Source organism: Onychostoma macrolepis, chromosome 20 (genome assembly GCF_012432095.1).
Source record: "Onychostoma macrolepis isolate SWU-2019 chromosome 20, ASM1243209v1, whole genome shotgun sequence".
NCBI classification, from domain to species: Eukaryota; Metazoa; Chordata; class Actinopteri; order Cypriniformes; family Cyprinidae; genus Onychostoma; species Onychostoma macrolepis.
In genome coordinates, this window is record NC_081174.1 from 1,449,779 (window position 1) to 1,471,556 (window position 21,778).

At 36.0% G+C, this 21,778-nt stretch overlaps 1 protein-coding gene across 1 annotated transcript in view; it reads right to left on the reverse strand.

The window, feature by feature from the left end:
* The window catches only part of rngtt (RNA guanylyltransferase and 5'-phosphatase), a 123,861-nt gene extending 103,099 nt beyond the window's left edge, over positions 1 to 20,762 (reverse strand). The window contains exons 1-5 of the mRNA XM_058755475.1: positions 20,409 to 20,762; positions 18,091 to 18,200; positions 17,598 to 17,701; positions 17,207 to 17,295; positions 4,345 to 4,420 (exon numbers count right to left, since the gene is read on the reverse strand). Of these exons, the coding sequence (XP_058611458.1) occupies positions 4,345 to 4,420; positions 17,207 to 17,295; positions 17,598 to 17,701; positions 18,091 to 18,200; positions 20,409 to 20,472 (443 nt within the window). The 5' untranslated portion in view covers positions 20,473 to 20,762. The remainder of the gene's footprint in view (positions 1 to 4,344; positions 4,421 to 17,206; positions 17,296 to 17,597; positions 17,702 to 18,090; positions 18,201 to 20,408) is intronic.
* Between the last annotated feature and the right edge of the window lie 1,016 nt (positions 20,763 to 21,778).

Below are 21,778 nucleotides of genomic sequence, written 5' to 3' on the forward strand. Positions count from 1 at the left end.
AAAGCCTTCACTTCTAAGCATGTTTTTTTAATGCGCTCTCATTGAAATTTCAGCAGATGGCTCCGAGGAAGACCTACTACTGTTCCAAGCCTTTCCATTTATAGATTACAACGTGAAGTCTGCTGGAGACTCAGAGACTTAGAAATGACTTTTAACTTATTCCAAACTGAAAGACGTCAGCAGCATTTTTTCCTGATTTCTTCTGAAAAAAGACGACACTTTTTTATGCTGTATAGAGTGATTTTGATTGTGCTATTTCTTTCTTCATTTATGGGCAAAGACAGAACATTTGATCACTGGAACAACAACACAATATGTGATGTTTTACGTATTTGTATTTTTTTTTAGTGCATTATCGTGTTGCCAGAGAGAATGATGGGTAAATTACTCACATTTATGTTTGACAGCGTTTCCTCAAAGATGTACGCTGCTGTGATTTAGTTCAAAAACACATAAATAACTCAATATATATAAAACGATCTGTAATAACAGACAAAGCAATAGTGACCACGTAATAAAAACAGTTATTCACACTTGTGTTGCTAACATGACTGTCGGATCCAATATAGCCACACAGAATCATCTTTTAGTTTCAATCGTTCTGAAAATCCTGCATCAAATTGAGCCTTGTTTGTAAACAAACCCGCAGTAAAATGAAGTGAACAAAGCACCAAGTTCTTACTGAGCGGGCTGGAACTTCATCAAAAATAAAGTTCATCAAATAAAGTTTATCGTTTGGTTTCTGCGTAGACCTGCGTTTGCTGCTCTTGTCATTTACCTTCTGTGTGTGCGAATCGGTGGGCGGGGCTAAGCAGGCAGCAATGTAGAATCGGTGGGCGGGGCTAAACAGGCAGCAGTGTAGAATCGGTGGGCGGGGCTAAACAGGCAGCGGTGTAGAATCAGTGGGCGGGGCTAAATGACATCTCTGAATTGAATAATGAAATGCCTTTAACTGAAAATTGAGTGTTTAATCTTATCATTATACATTACTGACACTCTATCCTCTAATTTGATACTGTTAAGTGCTTTGACACAATCTGTATTGTTAAAAGCGTGATATAAATAAAGGTGACTTGACTAAACCGATAGTGATGTAAAAGCAGGCGCTGATCTTCTGTGGAGGCGGTGCTTATCCACACTATTACATCATAGAGTATAACATTCCACAAGCTGTCGTTTTGGCAGACTGCCTTCAATATAAGCTGTTTTTAGACTAACGAGAAAGTTTTGAGTTCTGAAACTTACAGAATGTTTTTACAGTACAGTGACCTCTTGTATGTCAACAATTTTGATTTCTCAGTTAATGAACCCTTTAAAAGGTGATGAACATTTCAATAATCTAAAGAACTTTTTTTCCACTGTAAATAACCTATTTTTGTCCAATGGAAAGGTTTTGCGAATGTTAAATGCAAAAAAAAAACAAAAAAACATTGGTATTGTAACAGAGCTGAAAATACAGCCTACTCTGTTTCCTGTGTCACAGACAGGTGCTTTCAGTGCAGACAGCTTCATTGATCGGGTTCATTGGGGTTTGTTTTTCACGTTGCAATGCATTATAATCAGTGCAGACGTGTTGGTTGTTTATGGTTGACCGGCAATATCACAACTTGCTGCATTAAAATAATTCAGCTGATGAGCAGTTACTGATGTGAGCAGCAACAGCTTCCAATGGCTCATCTGATTCAGAGTCAGAACAATCTGTTTTATAGTTTTATTCTTTTGACAGATTTTGTTGCATAACATGGAGCTGTTATTGCGCTGATGTCAGATGCATTTATTTGTAATGAATAATTTTCGATTTGTGTCCATCAGTCCAAACAAAAACAGAAAATCAAATGAGATGATGCCACTTTCATTTGTAAAGTACTTAATTTACTGGACTTTCAACAAAACTGGCATTACTATATGCTTATATAATACATAATAACAATTTAGGGTTGAATTTCCAGGAAAAATAACCATATACAGGTGCTGGTCATAATTTATTTCACTAATTCCATTCAAAAAGTGAAACTTGTATATTATATTCATTCATTACACACAGACTGATATATTTCAAATGTTTATTTCTTTTCATTTTGATGATTAGAGCTTACAGCTCATGAAAGTCAAAAATCAGTATCTCAAAATATTAGAATATTTACATTTGATTTTGAATAAATGACCATCCCTACAGTATAAATTCTGGGTATCTCTTGTTCTTTGAAACCACAATAATGGGGAAGACTGCTGACTTGGCAATGATCCAGAAGATGAACATTGACGCCCTCCACAAAGAGGGTAAGTCACAGAGGGTCATTATTAAAAGGTGTGGCTGTTTACAGAGTGCTGTATCAAAGCATATTAAATGCAAAGTTGACTGGAAGGAAGAATTTGGGTAGGAAAAGGTGCACAAGCAACAGGGATGACCGCAAGCTTGAGAATACAGTCAAGCAAAGCCGATTCAAACACTTGGGAGAGCTTCACAAGGAGAGAACTGAAGCTGGAGTCAGTGCATCAAGAGTCACCACGCTCAGACGTCTTCAGGAAAAGGGCTACCAAGCCACTTCTGAACCAGAGACAACGTCAGAAGCATCTTAACTGGGCTGTGGAGAAAAAGAACTGGACTGTTGCTCAGTGGTCCAAAGTCCTCTTTTCAGATGAAAGTAAATTTTACATTTCATTTGGAAATCAAGGTCCCAGAGTCTGAAGGAAGAGTGGAGAGGCACAGAATCCATGTTGCTTGAAGTCCAGTGTGAAGTTTCCACCGTCTGTGATGATTTGGGCTGCCATGTCATCTGCTGGTGTTGGTCCACTGTGTTTTCTGAAGTCCACAGTCAACGCAGCCATCTACCAGGAAATCTTAGAGCACTTCATGCTTCCTTCTGTTGACAAGCTTTATGGAGATGCTGATTTCATTTTCCAGCAGGACTTGGCACCTGCCCACACTGCCAAAGGTACCAAAATCTGGTTCAATGACCATAGTGTTACTGTGCTTGATTGGCCAGCAAACTCACCTGACCTGAACCCCATAGAGAATCTATGGGGTATTGTCAAGAGGAAGATGAGAGACACCAGACCCAACAATGCAGATGAGCTGAAGGCCACTATCAGAGCAACCTGGGCTCTCATAACACCTGAGCAGTGCCACAGACTGATCGACTCCATGCCACGCCGCATTGCTGCAGTAATTCAGGCAAAAGGAGCCCCAACTAAGTATTGAGTGCTGTACATGCTCATACTTTTCATTTTCATACTTTTCAGTTGGCCAAGATTTCTAAAAATCCTTTCTTTGTATTGGTCTTAAGTAATATTCTAATATTTTGAGATACTGATTTTTGACTTTCATGAGCTGTAAGCTCTAATCATCAAAATGAAAACAAATAAACATTTGAAATATATCAGTCTGTGTGTAATGAATGAATATAATATACAAGTTTCACTTTTTTAATGGAATTAGTGAAATAAATCAACTTTTTGATGATATTCTAATTATATGACCAGCACCTGTATGTACACTACTGATCAAATGTTGTTTTTTTTTGTTGTTTTTTTATTATTGTTATTATTGATTTGCAAATGTTTTTGAAAGAAGTCTCTTCTGCTCACCAAGGCAGCGTTAACTTGATTAAAATACAGTAAAAATTGTAACATTGTGAAATATTGTTACCATTTAAAATAACTGTTTTCTATTTGAATATACCGTAAAATGTCATTATAAACTCATTAAAAACATATTTATTGTCACTTTTGATCAATTTAATGCATGCATAATTGATTTCTTTAAAAAAAAAAAAAATTTTAATGCTGGTGTATACATTATAATTCCTTATAATATCATTACTTCATGCTGAAATTTACATCTACTTTTTAGGCATTGGCAGGTTATTTTGCTCATCATCCCTTAAATTTTGTTGCTTAAACAAGGAAGTTATATTTTTATGTAATTTGTGAGCAGTCTGAATTAAATGTGATGAGATAAAGGACAGTTAAAAAAAAAAAAAAAAAAACTGCAAGAAAGCACCTTTCTATCATGTAGTCTTCGCAGACTGCACAGAAAAACTTCAGCACAAACAAAAGACTCATGGACTTATTTTTTAACAAAGGTAATGGTATGAATTAGCCAGTTGAATGCTTAAATAAATAACTAATGAATGCAAAGAGGGCCATCTTCATCTTGAAATTAACATCTGCCACCAGTCGAATGAGATATTTTAAGCAATGAATAGTGTGTGCAAAGAGGGCCATTTTTGGTTTACTTGACTTGGCATTTTCTATCTACTGTGGTTGGTGGGAGAAAAAAAAGGCGATTTTGTGTCCGTCTACGTGTGCTGATTGGGTGAGTGCTCATGTGTGCGGTCTAACCTCCAGTCCATTTTCTCCACCAGGTAGGCACATATTAAAAAGCCGGTGCGGTTGAAGCCATGCGTGCAGTGAACGCCTGCGGGAGACAGAACACAACAGTGATTTCAACACAACTGAATCACACATTCTTCACACAGCCCACCCACCCGCCAAACCAATCATTCTGGACACATGAACGATTTTCATCCTTCACTGAAATCAATATCATCATTTTTGGTTATTTATGCAGTCTGTGACCACTGGCCTTCGGAGCGATGCACTGGGAACTGATGACAGAAGCAAGCCCTTCATTTGTGGACTCACTGATACATGTCACGCAAATAAGCAGCGCTGAGTGCTGAACTCTGGTCAAGCCAGCCGCAGCTTGCAAATAGCTGTGTGAACTTATTAAGATAATTACAGTCATCAGCAGGAAGTGCAGAGAGACGTGCTTCCCGAGCGTTTCTTTCACAGCGCTGGCCTTTTGTTTAGAGTTTGCCGCTTTTGCATCAGGCTAATAATCAAAGAGTGATGAAAAACAGCGAGATGCAAAGGCCAAGTTGTCCATGTAACACACATAGTAGTAGAGTCGCAATATACAGAAACTGACAATAAACATGATTTTTTTTTTTTTAAATGAAAGCAACTCTATGCAGTTTTGTGTATTTTTGTGAGACTCCTACAGTTAAGTGAGGGTGGACAATGACCGATATTAAAGCTAATTTATCAACTGCTGAAATTAAATTGATATTTGTTTTACATAACATTTATATTTTCATATAATAACTAAATTTAAAAATGTATCTGAAAGTTTAAAAAAATTTAATTTAATTTAAAAATAAATCTGAAAGAGAAAAAGATTCTTGATTCTGTAATGTATTGTAATATTTTCGCAAATAAAGAAATTAAAAGTAGCAGGCTAATTCGACAAAGTTTACAAGGTTAGTTAAATTAACTGTTTATTAGATGTTCAAAGACTTGTATATATGCATCGGCTGAATACGACAGATGAGAAAGTAAACTTTCGCATTTATGCATAATGTATTATGCTGCTTGCCTTTCCATTACTAATAATATAAAAGCAAACACTATAATACTTTTTCATACACCTTTTTTTTTTTTTTTACAATTGTGAAATATAGGAATAAAAGGTTGCAATTACCTGTTTTTATTTTTTATTCAGTGGCGGAAACGGGCTTCCCTACAGCACTTTTATTACAAATAGAAAACCTATCAGCCAATGCCAATAATTAAGAAATGCCAAATATCCATCAATATATCGCTGAAGGCCGACCACTAGAAAGCTCACACATGCATTTGTTGCAATCACTCTTTTTGTGGAATTTCCTATCTGCTCAAAAACTCACAAATTCCCAGAAGGTCAGAAAGAAACACCTTTACAGAATTCAGTGTACCATCAGAATGATTTTGAAACTGATATTTAAAAAAAAATTAACTTACATAAATATTGATATTGTGTTAATACTACACACACCACAATACTGTAAATAATCCAGTGCTAGTTCACACTCCAACATGGCATCAAACACATTTACATTTAGACATTTAGCAGACGCTTTTATCCAAAGTGACTTACAAATGAGGAAAATGGAAGCAATCAAAAGAAAACACCAGAGAAGAACAGGAGCCAAAGCTACTGCCGCCACACGAAATCAATGACGGACAAAAGTGAGACGCTCTGTGTGCACCAGAACAGAAGTTTTTTAGATTGCATTAAAAAGACAGTCTACAGGAAGTTCTTTTTGTATGCTTTTGTACAGTTATAAGGATAAATTTGACTAATACCTTTTTTTCTTTTTCAAAATGTATATAGATATTGCAATATTACCTTTATGAATTCTTTGACCATGATAATTGTGTAATGGAAAGCTTATTACCTAGTTTGACAGTCCTAGCACATATTCTTTGCTGACCCTCGAAACAGACCCTGCCTGTATTTCTCAAGTGAGATTCAACTTTCAGTTGCCAGTCTGTGGATATATACGTGACCCTGGACCACAAAACCAGTCTCAAGTCGCTGGGGTATATTTGTAGCAATAGCCAAAAATACATTGTATGGATCAAAATTGTACATTTTTCTTTTATGCCAAAAATCATTAGGATATTTAGTAAAGATCATGTACCATGAAGATATTTAGTAAATGTCTTACTGTAAATGTATCAAAATTTAATTTTTGATTAGTAATATGCATTGCTAAGAACTTCATTTGGACAACTTTAAAGGTGATTTTATCAATATTTGGATTTTTTTGCACCCTCAGATTCCAGATTTTCAAATAGTTGTATCTCAGTCAAATATTGTCCGATCCTAACAAGCCATACATCAATGGAAAGCTTATTTATTCAGCTTTCAGATGATGTATAAATCTCAATTTCGAAAAATTGACACTTAAGACTGGTTTTGTCGTCCAGGGTCACATATGTTCGTCAGTTGAGTTGAGTTCTGAAATAATCTGACGCACAGCATTGGCTTCAACATTTTATAACCAACTGCAGTTATCTTACTACTTTTAACATTTCGCTACACTGACCGTCAGTTATCATGGAAGGGTCCATTCACACAAAACATGTTATTCAAAAATACTAATAATTTATACCAAGTAATTTACAGTAAATACTGTAAATATTGAACCGTACTATAGGAAAGTGTATTATACTGTATATATTATAGTATTTACCACACTTTGTTAATGAATGCTACAGCATACTGTAGTATAAACTATACTGAACTGTAATAAATACTGTAGTATACTTTAGTTTTTACTACAGTAAACTGTAGTGTATTGTAGTATAATATAGCCATACTATAATATAGTCATTTGTTTTTTTATTAGGCTACTATAATTGTTACATTACCACAGCAACTATAGAATTACCACAACAAATTAATTCAAGTACTTTACTATAGTATGGTTCAAAAACACTATAGTATTTACTATAAATTACTATAGCATTTTTTCATGTAGTTTGCTACGCATAAAAATGCATTTTTAAAAAAAAAAAAAGCTGAACAACTTTTAACTTCAGAAGCTGCAAAAGGAGCCAAATAATGGAAAAGCAGCGCAGTGAAATGTAAAAACACGATCTGTGTGTGAACAGCTTCAAAATGCGCTTCCACAGACGCTGAAAAATGAAGCTAGAGAGTTAAGCACGTGGAGTTCATGACATTTACCACCGGTGTCCAGGCAAAAGCAAACCGAGCCTGTTCAGATCAATGATGCTGTCTGCTCTGGATGTGAACCGCGCCGCCGACAGTAAACAGATGCCCCATGCTATTTCTGACATACAGGCAAAATAGACGCGGAAAGATCAGGTCTTTCTGAAAGGCTGCTGTGTTCGATGCAGACAGCATCAATCGTGATTCACAGAACAGAGCTTCTCATGTATGCAGTCCCGTCATTCTCATCCTAATGAACAATCTTCACTTCATCCACATGAGAGAGGCCAACACACCAGTTGATGACACCTGATTGAGGAAATAAACACAGACAGTAAGCTGTGCTTGATTTGTAACAGCAGTGATCTGACCCACCAGCGGCGAACATCTCCGGTCATGCCGCCTGTCCTGATAATGACCCACGATACTTACACGGCTCATACTCTCTTACAAGCAGTGATATTTTAGTATCATTAAGATGCTATCATAGAGCTGTGATGCATTACTAAGCAATTAATTACTGGAATTTAATTACTTTTCCATTTTAAAAAGTAAGTGATACAAGGGATACAAATTACATTGTTGTAGATGTTATCAGCAGCTAGAAATTAATAACTTTTTTTTTTTTTTAAAAAGAGTAATCTACCCAACAGTGCGATTAGTTTTTATTATTTTCGAATGGGCCATTCTACAGAACTGGTCCAAAGTCAGAGTTGGAAACGTCTTGGAAAAATGTACCTATTAAGATTTTGCTTGCATCTAGACTGTAATTTATTTTTATTTTTTTTTGCTATTTTATTAACATTTTTTCAGAGGTAAATCCATAACAATTACATTTTTAACAAAAAGTTGATCATACTGGCTTCAAAGTTAAGGATTCATTAGTTTGAATATACATTGAACCAAAAACTATCATAACATCTTAGTTGATAATTCAGTATACTTTATTTTTGACAAAACATCCAATGTTTCGGTAGTGACAGTAATGCTTTGGTAGCAACTACATCACATTACAGAATTTTAACTCATACTAAAACATACTAAAATACAAAAAAAAAAAAAAAATTGTATAACTGTACTAAAATTGTGTTTTTTTTCCCCAAATATGAGGATTGTGTGTTCACTTTTGTCACTACCGAAACAATAATGATGTTTCAGTCGTGACTGTTTTAGATACTTTTGAACCTAGCTCAAAGATGCTAATCAGCACATGGTTAGCTAGCACAGTTATGGACAGTGATATACATATCAAAACTAAATGTTATGGAATAACTCTCAAAAAAGTGTGCTCTGTGATCGGCAGAACAAAGACATTCATACAGGATTGGAACTACTTGAGGGTGAGTAAATGATGACAGAATTTTCATTTTTGGGTGAACTATCCCTTTAAGATTACTAATATTTTTAAATATTATTGTGGGATTCAATAGATAAGAATCTTAATAAACATCTAAGACTTGAATTTTGGTTGTGGGACAGCAGTTTGCACCATTTCTGTAGAATGGCCCATAAATAGTTTTTCTTAATTTTTCTTTCAGTTTTAGCTTTATTTATATTTATTATTATAACATTTATTTTAGTATATTAAGTCAAACTAAATGAAAATGAGAAATATTGCCTTGGCAACAATTTAAAATGTACATCATTTTTTATTTTATTTCATGTAACGAATGTTTGTTTTTTTTCTTCTGGTGGTACTTTTAGTTTTATTAGCTAAATTTTACAATATTTCAGACAGTCAGTATTTTAGTCCTAGGTCTCTCAACTCCCTGCTATACAGGTAAAACCAAATGCACTGTTGGATGGGTTGTACTGTTCTGTTCTGTTCATTTGTGTGTGTGTGTGTGTGTGTGTGTGTGTGTGTGTGTGTAGCATTTGTCAAGGCACTGCTGAATGAACCCAATGATGGAGGGATTCTTTAAAAAAAAAAAAAGCTCCCATCAATTGTAATTCATGTGTTCAGTCATCAATCTGCTAGAGCTGCGTTCAGCCCACTGTCAGTGGTTGTGAACAGCGCAAACTATTGCAAACAAAAACACAAAGCTTGTACAAAATGATATGCAAATTTGTTCTGCAGACCCCCGGCTTCCTGCACTGCAGTCTGAAAGACTCAACAACGCCTAAAGAGCTCAGCTACGGTTGCATACTTTGAATTAAATTTCATGTCTTTGGCTAACTGAACACATAATGAATTCTAAAACACATCAGGACATTTATGAGGCAAATCTAAAGTCAACTGAATTTGAGTGATGTGACAGGACAGGACCAAAACCCAAAGCACAGGAGTAGAGGAAAAAAACACCTTCTGGAGTCACAGTCCTGACCTCAGCCCGGCTTCGGCATGAACTCAAGAGAGCAATTCTATCCAAAGAATATTGCAGAAGCAATGGTTTGTAATAAGAAATGGTGCAAAATCCTCCTGAATGTTGTAAATGTCTGAGCTGCAATTACAGGAAATGTTTGGTGGAGGTTATTGCTGTCAAAAGGACGGTCAATAATTTATTAAATCTACGGGGTCGCATACACATACTGTTCAAAAACATGTTTTGTTAGTTTTTTTGTATGCATCAAAGAGATTGTTCTTTCTATTCACCAAAGGAAAAAAGTATCATGGTTTCCACAAAATATGAAGCAACACAACTGTTATCATTGTTAATAATCAGAAATGTTTCTTGAACACCAAATCAAATCATTAGAGTGATTTCTGAAGGATCATGAGACACTGAAGACTGGAGTAATGATGCTGAAAATACAGCTTTGATCACAGCAATAAATTACATTTTGCAATATAATCATATAAAAAAAAAACTTGTTTTAAATTTTAATAACATTTCACAGTATTACTGTTTTTACTGTATTTTTGATCAAATAAACGTATCCTTGGTGAGCAGAAGCAATTTCCTTCAAAAAAATCTTACCAACCCTAAACTTACACTTAACAGTAAGTGTTGAAACGTTTGAACAGTGTGTTCAGTAAAGCTGTAAAAGCAATGTCTGTGTTATCTGAGCAGACTGTCTGACTGACTGTTTATGGTTGTGACACAAGACACACAAAATTTGATCACCAATTTATGCAGAAATTCATGTAAAGGGTTTACTTTTTTCCAACTATCTGTTGGTTGACATTAACCAATAGCCAACACAGTCTAGGAAAGTTTAGATGAAAACAAGAGTCATTTCAGAGGTAGTGCATGTTATTACATTTTGATGAAAAATTACAAGACAAACACTTCCGTCTTTGCAATAACGTGCACTGATGAAACGTTTCCAGTAACACCAGAAACATGCATCATATTCAACATATTTTCTCTATATATTCCCCCAGGAGTGAAACAGCTCTTTCATCTGGACGAAATGAATTTCATACATTTTCTTCATAACCTGATAAAGTGTCTTTATTAGTAAATCACAGCCAACAGGGTTTTTTTGGGGGGGTTTTTTCAAAAGAGGACGCAAGCCAAATGTCAAACGATGGCAAAATGAACAAACTCAATCGAGCGTAAAGTCTGTTAGTTGATGATCAGCCTGCCTCCCCATAAATATCACATTTACACAATGACTCGACAATAGTATCAGCAAATGAGCTTTCTTATCAAAGCGTTGGTATCACATGGATGCCGCTGTATCGGGCATTTCTGGGATTATGTCCTCTGGCTATACAAAAATAAAGATTTCATCAGAGGCAAACACGCCAAATACCACACATTCATCAGGGTGATCTTATATCACAGCCCACAGCTGTCCTAGTCGCTAGATAGTGATTGAACAAAAACTTTTATGCCGCACTGATGCAAACAGCGATTTCTGAGCCACTCCACAGATGCTCGACTCCATTGATGTCTGAGCTTTGACGGCCGACTGAGGGACTTTATGCGGTTTTGAAGTGTTATTTATACATTGGAAGATCTACTTCAGCACCTCTGAGGGGTTTTTGGCTTGCAGCATCATGGTGCGGCATGATAAAACTACCAAACACAACAAAACTGCACTGAAAGGGTGGAGGGAACAGCGCTGGGGATTATGGGTTGTGATCTTCCATTAGCTGGCAGGCTGGAAACTGTCTGGATGGGTGGAATAACCCTTTAAGGTCAGAATAATCACCACAGACCCTGCACCATAATATATATATATATATAAAGATAAAAAACAAGAAATTGTAAAAAATACTGTTTCAGGTGTCATTGGGCGGCATATTTTTTGGTGTCTGTATATTTGACATTTATATTTAATTTAGTAATATATTTTACTTCAACTATCAAATTCTGTTGTACCTTAAAAAATGTCCTAATAACCATTATAACAACAATAAGTGATAGAAAGCCACATGATAACCGATAGTTCATCGTAAGTGGCCTGACCATAAAAATGGTAAATACAAACGCCAATATATAAATGGTAAACAAACAAGACAGTAAAATAATGCGATAAACATTAACTAAAAATAACAAAAAAACCACAGTAATGTACATTACCGATGACAAAAATAATAAGAAAGTAAACTAATATACACTACACTACACAACTAAACATATATATATACACAAGTATGCGTGATGTGTCATGCACTTCTGGGAGCTTTTACTTTACTAAAAAACACAAATGTGACAGCATTATACTAGAAAATGACACATAATGCAATGTTAAATCATTTACAGTGATCGTATGTGGTAAAGTAACTTGCGTAACTTAATTAAAAAATGACTTATTTAAACTGTGAAAGATGTGAAGATATTCATCATGTATTTGATATTTGGCTGATATGTGATAAAAAATCCACACACTCATCGAATTAATGAATACTTTCTCAAGCATGAGATTGCGGCCATTAGTGTTCAAGACAATGTTTCATGAAATAAAATGCTTATACTGATGTTAAAAAAAAAATCATGAAATGTGACCCTGGACCACAAAACCAGTCTTAAGTGTCAATTTTTTGAAATTGAGATGTTTGCATCATCTGAAATCTGAGTAAAAAAGCTTTCCATTGATGTATGGTTTGTTAGGATCAGACAATATTTGGCAAAGATACAACTATTTGAAAATCTGGAATCTGAGGGTGCAAAAAAATCTAAATATTTTTAAGAAAATCGCCTTTAAAGTTGTCCAAATGAAGTTCTTAGCATTTCATATTACTAATCAAAAATGAAGTTTTGATATATTTATGGTAAGAAATTTACAAAATATCTTCATGGAACATGATCTTTACTTAATATCCTAATGATTTTTGGCATAAAGTAAAAATTGATCATTTTGACCCATACAATGTATTGTTGGCTATTGCTACAATTATACCCCAGCGACTTAAGACTGGTTTTGTGCTCCAAATGTTAGCACTACTCTCAGACATTACAATATCCTGCACGTGGATTAATGCACAAGAGTGGGGCAAAACAGAAATATCATTAGTCAATTAGTTTTTTTGTCAAATATAACAAAAGCAGTTGTTCATGGAAATTGTTTAATGTTGTAAACAGTTTTTTTGGCTAACTGAAGCGTACACTACTCTTCCCCAGCGTCGCACTTCAGTTCACACTCCCACAGCGCTTCACAAGTCATGTGACGATCTGAAATACCTACACCATCCTACAACTGATGAAACCACGCCAAACCGCTTCCTCAGAATAAACTACCTGAACTTCATTCATCACGGATGTGAAATTAGCGTGGAATGATCCTCAACTCTACACAGGTGATCTCTCATTCAACACAACACACTGCATGCTGATCTTAAAAACCACAGCCTTATGCTTAAATGCCTGAAATTAGTTTCAATTCACCACAAGATCAAAATGGACCATTCTTATTTTAATTGAATATTGAAGCTGTTCATTAGAAATCATTTATCTGTGCACATTATTCAAAAAAATCCAATACATTTTCAGAGTCAAAACCAAGTTATTTGAGTAGCTGTGATTTTTGCCTAATTTCCATTTGCAGATTTTGCACCGGGTTCAATGCATATTCAGCACACTGACCAACAGAAAGCTGCTTGGTTTGACGGTGACTTCAGTTTGAGCTGTGCTTCATATATACACAACAGACAATTTTCTGCATGCTACATTTTGCTTGTGTCCGCACTTCTACACACATTAAACTAACGCCTGATGGACAATAGGAAAATAGGAAAATAGAAAAAGTCCCAGGATGCACCTCATGAAGCTGGACTCTAAACAAAAGGTAGCGATTCATAAGAAGCCGCCCATGTATAAGATACAGTTTTACATTTCCTGCTCACTCCATAAATCTCATAATTCCATTCGTTCCATTTCGCTATTCTTATACAATTTGGAAAACAACATCAGAAATAACATTCACATTTGGCAAGCGTCAAATGCAAGTAAAAATGGGTTTCGTGTGTAGATAATGTCCCAGCACTGTCCACTAATGAAACATCTGTTGAGACTAACAGCGTGGAACATTTACCATCAGAAGTTCATTCTAGAATCTCTAAAGTTGTCCTTTTTTCCCTCTCTGTCCATGTGGCGACAGATATGTGGAGTATTCCTGACATTAAGGCACCAAAACAAAAATCTGAGGAAGAAATCACTATGCAATTTTCAGGCTTTTATGACAGATACAGAAACAGAGACTCACTAATATTGTAACTGCAGTTTATTTCTGTGATCAAAGCTGAATTTTCAGCATCATTACTCCAGTCTTCAGTGTCACATGATCCTTCAGAAATCACTCTAATATGCTCATTTATGATTATCAGTGTTAGCAATAATCAAGCATTTTGTGTGAACCATGATTTTGAACATTTACTTGAAACAGAAATGTTTATTAACATTATAAATCTCACTTTTGATCAATTTAATGCATCCTTGCTAAACAGTAATACATTTTTTTACTGATCCTAAGCTTTTGAAGCTTTGCACACAGTGACGTCGATTTATGGGGGTGTGTTTAAATGAGGCGTTTTAGGAAGGCGTGAACGAGTCTTAAACTTTTAGAAAGGGTTTGAGATTTTAATCTGTGCAACTTTACGGATCTTATCTATGCACGAACAGCTTGAAACACTCCACAGACAAAGGAAAACTTGAAATCGCATCATATGACCCCTTTAATAATAACAAATATGTGGCAAAACGTTCATTCTAGAATCATTTTCTAAGGAATGAAGAGATGCGTCACCTGCACTGTGTTATAAATTGGTGCACAAGTTTATTTTTTTAGTAGCTAGTTGGCTTAGACTAAAGTCAAAATAATACGTTTGGGTTCCTCCTTCAGTGAAAGTCTACAGGACTGTTTTGCCTGTTTTATTGTCTGCCAAGTGAAAATGTTGAATCGTACTACTTAGAAAAATAACAGCATGCTTACCCTCAACAAGTAAGAGGAGCGCTTGCAAACACAAATGATTTCCTTGTAATCAATTTAATAAAATGTCTAGACAGTCTAAAACACTCTGATGAATTATGAATATAGTTAAATACATCCTGGTCCCATTCTGTAACTTTATCTAAGATCTATTTTGTGTAAAGGGGAGTATGAGAGTAGAAATCAACAGCTAATTTACCTGATTAATCATCAGAGAGGACCAGTAACAGTAATCTAGAGCTTGCCCTGAGCTCCATGTGTCCCTGCTGCTCATGTTCCCTGCTGGTGTCAATCACACTGTTGCCGTGGTGATAACAATGACATTCATATATATATATTCCTCTCATTCAGCAGCGCATTAACACGACTCAAGAGCTCCTCCAACAGGCCAAGCTCACACAGAACAATACTGTGTGCATATCAGCCATCATTACTGCAGAATAATCTAGAACAGGACGAAAAGCTAAAGTGTAGCTCATAAAATACTAAACATATCTTAAAATTGATATATTTGAATTTACAACACTAGTAAGATATTAGTGCTGTCAAACGATTATAAATGTTTTTGTTTACATAATATATGTGTGTGTGCTGTGTATATTATTTATTATGTATGCTGTATATAAAGACACACACAAACAGCATATATTTTGAAAATCTTTACGTGTAAATGTTTTTATTCATATAAATTATATCATATATAAATGTAACATTTGTCTTAAATATACACATGCATGTGTGTGTATTTATATATACATAATAAATATACACAGTACACACACATATATTATGTAAACAAAAGCTTTTATTTTGGTTGTGATTAATCGTTTGACAGCACTAAAAGAAATTAACACCTTTATTCAGCAAGGACGCATTAAATTGACAGCAAAGATGTTTTCACGGAAAATTATCACGGGTTCCAAAAAAATAATAATAAGCAGTGCAACAGTTTTTAACATTGATATTGATCAGAAATATTTCTTAAGCAGTGAATCAGAGTGATTTCTGAAGGATCATGTGACACTGAAGACTGGAGTAATGATGCTGAAAATTCACAGCAATAAATGGCTAAATATTCACATAGAAAACAGCTATTTTAAATTATAATAATATTTCACAATACTGTTAAACTGCATTTTTGACCGATTAAATGCCACAGTTCTGTCACAGTTCTATTCCAGTGCTGTGATAAAATATCGAAATAATTTCATTTCATTTCTGCAACAAAATTTGTGACTTCCACTTGTTATTGGCACAGTCATCCCATGTCTGCAGATGTCATACTCAGCATCTCTTTACGTCATAAATATATATATATTTCATATCACAGTTATCTGCTGCAAATTAGGAATGATAAGAATTATTCATAGAGTTCACTGCTGCGTGTCAGTGACTCAATGAAGTCTGCATCTGTCACTTAGCTCCCATGATGCCTCATTCATCAGGACATGATGAGTGATTGTCACTGCTCAGTACGTCAGGACTGGATGATTTAGCCATATTCCTGTTCATATTTAAGTATTACATTGCATGCAACATCATTTTTACTTTCATTCAGACCTTAATAAAACTTTATTCATTTTAGTTAGTAAGACTTTTATATATATTTTATTTTAATTTATTTACATTTAGCAGGCGCTTTTATCCAAAGCGACTTACAAAAGAGGACAAATTATTTATTTACAATAACTAAAAACCAAATCCATATTTTCTTAGCATTAAGAAAATTTTTATTTCTGTTTAGTTTTTTTATATAACAAGTCTTCTAACCAGACGTGACAAGATTCATCAACAAATGAAGAGTTCATTTGCAAAAACAGATCTGTTTTTTAACAATTTCCAAAAATCATGTTTTTTCATTGTGCATTCCAATTAATTTCAATCAAACTGCAGTTGGGTTATTTTGATTAGTTTAAAAAAATTACTAAAAAACATAATAAAAACATGATTTTTGAACATTTTAAAAAACTGAGTTATCTGTTTTAGCAAATAAACTCTTCGAGTGATAACCAGATGCAACAGAACGGTTTGTTCCTGGGCTCGGTTTCTATTCCTGTCCACAGACGAATCTCATTGGTCCAACATTCTGCGTCCATATAACTGCATATTAAATATTAAATATATTCCGGCTGGCCGTAATCGTGTTGCTTAGCACAGCATTTTCACTTTAAACATATTCAAACCTGCCATATGATTAAACCAAGAACCACAAAATACATTCACAACTATATTTGAGGAGAATATTCCCAGTGAATAATACTTCTTGTGGAATACAGCACACAAGTCATACGGACGAACGATGTGTTTGGACAGGACGCAGCGTAATTGTTGGCATCAGGGTTTAAGGTGCGACACAACAACAAATCAAGCAAAGCTGGCTGTTCTTACCGATGAGCTCTGTGGGCGTCTTCTCTATGAAGTGCTCGCACAGCCTGATGAACATCTCCGTCGTCTCTGCTGCGGGACATTCGGCGTGACTGAACGAGACACAAACTTTATCTCCATAACAACATCTCAGAAGGCCAGATTCATCTTTTACAAATCAATTCAATATTGGTGTCCAGATGCTGTAAACCAAAGACTGTAGTGTACAGCACGAGTTTTTAAAGCTTAGCTTAGATGTGTGATATGAATAAACAGTGTATATAAACGGTTCTCAACTGAAACGAGTAGAGGCTTGGACCCAGAAACAGTTTTTCTTACGTCACAACTTAACAAGCGGATAATATTTCAAATGCAAGAAAAGCAACACAGCATTCGGTTTCTGTAAGTCACATACCCTTTGCAGGCAAGTTTCACGTATTTGATCCCTTCTTTTTCTATCTCTGCTCGGTCATAGAAGCGGCTGGTGTTCGTCAGGTCCACCAACAAACCCATCTTCACCTGAGGACAGGTCAGCATCACATTAACACAGCTCAGTCACAAGAGCATTACATATCAGTTTAAAGAGATCGTTTGCACAAAAATTGTAAATTCTGTCACCCTCCAGTTGTTCCGAAGTGTCTTTCTTTTGTTGAACAATACAGAAGATATTTTAAAGAATGATGGTAACCAAACAGTTGACGGTAGCCATTGACTTCCATAGTATTTTTTATATATATATATATATATACACCATGGAAGTCAGTGGCTGCCACCTACTTGATTACCAACATCCTTCAAGACAGCTTCTTTTGTGCTCAGCAGAGAAAGAAAAAGAAGTTTGGAACAATAAATGATGACAGAATTTTTAATTTTGGGTGAACTATCCCTTTAAGAGGATGTCTGCATACCTTTAAGCTTTTGAGATAGTTGGACAGCATGCTGGGATGAAACCTGTTCTCCTCCTGGACTTTATCATCATACCGTGGTCCAAGCATGGTTTTCATGGGCAGAAATTTGCCTGCAGAGAGAAATAATCATGACATGTACTTAATAAACACTCACAATGATGATTTGGTACAATAAACCTTTACAAAGACTACTGCTGTGGTACCACAGTACAATGACAGTCTAAGATGGTAATACCAATGTGTTAAATTATGACCCTATAATATTTTACTCTGATTTTAGATGCAAAAATGAGCCATTAAACACACTGTATTTATAAAATAAAAAATAGAAAATTAGAACAACGTTTAAAATCTCAGGGAATAAACCAATTGAAATATTTCTGAGGTACTCAGCTGATAAAATAGGTTAGAAACCCCTCCTGTATAGTAGAGGTCGACCGATTAATCGGCACCGATAGTTGATTGCCACAACTATCCATTATCGGCAAAAATCCATGCCGATAGTTTTCCGGTTTGCAACCATTGCTGAAGTGGCTGAGAAGGGTCCGCTGGCATTATACAGTACGAGAGCGGCCTCTAGAGGCGGAAATCACTGACAGCACGTGTTGTTTATTTTGACACGTGACACTGCGCTGCACAGAGCGGGAAACTCCAGACTCGCATTTAAATACAGCCGACAGAAAATCCTGCCGCGGAACAGAGCGCCATTCACATAGTTTTCTATTAAATTACATTATATTTGTCCCAAATTGTTGTGAATGTACATAATGACTTCACTTTAGGCTATAAATTATGTATTGTGCATTTTTCAGCAAAACGTTTGTCTTTCTGTGGCTCTAATAAAGTCTGTCTGCTTCATATAGAGAGCTGTAATACAGATTGCGTGTTCTCTTTCCTCTTGCTCTGTTTTTTTAAACACCGAACTTCAAACTCATTTATGCCACATTGTTCATTCTTGAAGCAAACTTATGTCCGTTTGGTGATTAAATAAATTGTTTTAGACCGCCACTTGATTTGAACGCAAAGCGCCTGGTGTGTGTGTGTGTGTGTGTGTGTGTGTGTGATACCTCTGAGTTCTTCTAGACGCAGCGCTGCGCTTTTGCGCGGTGACTTTTTTTTTTTTTTTTTTTTGATAATTATCAAGTGTTAAAAATAGAAGCAAATAAAGTGTGTGAGTACACATACAATATCCATATGTATGTAATTTTAATGCTATGGCCTTGTGTAGATATTTAAACATGGCCATCTTTAAGCATGACTGTTGAAATTAAATGGTAATACTTAACAATAAGAGTCCATTCGTAGCATTAATGAAAACTGTAGAAGTATTGTACCTTGTTAGAGATTGTTCATTTCAACATTCACTATTAGCTACTAATAGGCTACATTTTTAAATTTTAAAGTTTCTTCTTTTAACATTAGCAAACTATGAAATAACTTTAATGATCAATATAGTAAATAATATTAATATTTCTATTCATTTACAAAGTATGGTTCAGTACTGTTATTGCTTTTTTTTTTTTTTTTTTAAATAGTAAAGCACTAGCTCTCTTTCAGTATCCATTTTCAAAACTATCGGTTGATTAATCGGTATCGGCCAGTGTGGTCCAATCTAGCTATCGGTAAAATCCACTATTGGTCGACCTCTACTGTATAGTGTACACACTACAAGCCATACTATGGTGAAGTCCGATCTCATGAATATTAATTAGGTCACAGCCTCCAACGAGGTCGAGTCTTCTCTTTATTAATATTCCTGAACTACGCCTTCATCATAGTACGATTCGTTAATCCCTTTCTGACGTCTGCCTCTCAGCAAATCAGGAGACCGAACGTCACACGAGGCGATTAATATTCATGAACCAAGCCCGCGCGATCCCGCCTCTTATCCAGTGACGTACTTGTGTTGACCTGCGTGTAGTGAAGCTAATCTGGCTAGCCACTCAACTTAAACCCAAACAAAACAAGTTTAGAGAGGCCCTTGTGTCTACTTTGACGTCGCACATGTTCCTAATTAAAAACACACGTAGTTAAGTCATCATTGGTTTATTTTGGCATACGACGAAGTGCATTGTGAGCGCTGTAAATCAGTGCTGTGAACAACAAGCACAGGCTAACGGTAGCTAACTCTCTGTTAGACTGAAAGCATTGAGTTTTAATCAGGTTTGCTGAAGCTGCACTCTCACAGCTCTGCGCTCGAGTACATTAATGCTCTCTAATATAACAGCCTAACTCGAAGAACCCAAATCAATTTATCATAAAAAGCGAGTGTGGATTAGTAGAGCAGCTTTGTTGACAACTGTCTGCTAGATGCTCACCAGCCACAGGTTGTCCTCTTCTGGGACAGTTCTTCCATCGCGGAGGAGCTCCGGTTTGAGACATACTCCCGCTGATAGAGACAGAGGCAGAGCTCAAGCCTGGTCTGGAGGATCTTCGGTGATCCGCTGCTGCCTGGGCCCTTCGCTTCACACAAACCCCGGCACTGTTAGCGGTTCACGGCTTTATCAAGAGCTTCGCGCTGTACGGCTCGTCCTCGGGTCTGCAGTCATGAGATGAGCTCCATGAGGCGTCCGCTTCTCGAAGCCCGCTCAGAAGTAAACAGTAATTCTCCACGTTGTCCCGCAAGTTCTGTGCTTTTACCCACTGAAGCCGACAGCAGTGACTACAGGCGGCCAGTAGGGGGTGCTAAACACAGATAGATAGATAGATAGATAGATAGATAGATAGATAGATAGATAGATAGATTTTTAATGAAAGAAAACAAGTAGATAGAATAGGGGAAAAAAGAAAGCTAGTGTTAGAGGGTCAGATAGATACAAAGAAGACAGATAGATTAAAATAGAATTAGAATAAAGAGTGCTATAGAAGGTCAAATAAAGATGGAAGAGATGTGTTTTTAGCTGTTTCTTGAAGATTGACTCAGCTGCTGGGATTGAGTCGGGCAGGTCATTCCACCAGGAGGGAACAGTTACTGCAAAAGTCTGTGAAAGTGATTTTGTGCCTCTCTGGGATGAACAATAATGCGTTGTTCACTTGCAGAACTAGCTTCTAGAGGCACATAGGTCTGAAGTAATGAATTTAGGTAAAGGGGTGCAGAGCCAGTGGTGGTTTTGTAGGCAAACACCAATGCCTTGAATTTTATACAAGCAGATATTGACAGTGCAAATTGATGAACAGAGGTGTGACGTGCATTCTTTTCAGCTCATTATAGATTAATCTTGCAGCGGCATTCTGGAATAATTGTAGAGGTTTGATGAAACTGGCTGGAAGACCTGCCAAGAGAGCACTGCAATAGTCCAGCCTGGACAGAACAAGAATCCTCAATTAACTTCTCAATTTGGTGTGACCATCCTTTGTGTTTAAAGCAGCTTTTGCCCTTGGTGCACTCGAGCAGAGTTTCTCAGGTAGCTTTGCAGGTAGGTTTCTTGAAGCATCTTGGAGACGTTGCCACAGTTCTTCTGGATTTAGTCTCAGTTTGTTCTGTTTCTTCATGTCGTTCCAGACAGACTGATGATGATCAGATCTCTGTGTGGAGCACTGGCTGCTGTCAGACACAAATCTCACTCGATTATTACAATTAATGGCAAAATGACTGCTTGGAAAACTAAACTAATATTTCCTACTGACACACTACAGCAAAAGATAGAAATAACTGATTTAAACCCATTTTTAGCTGCTGAAAATACTA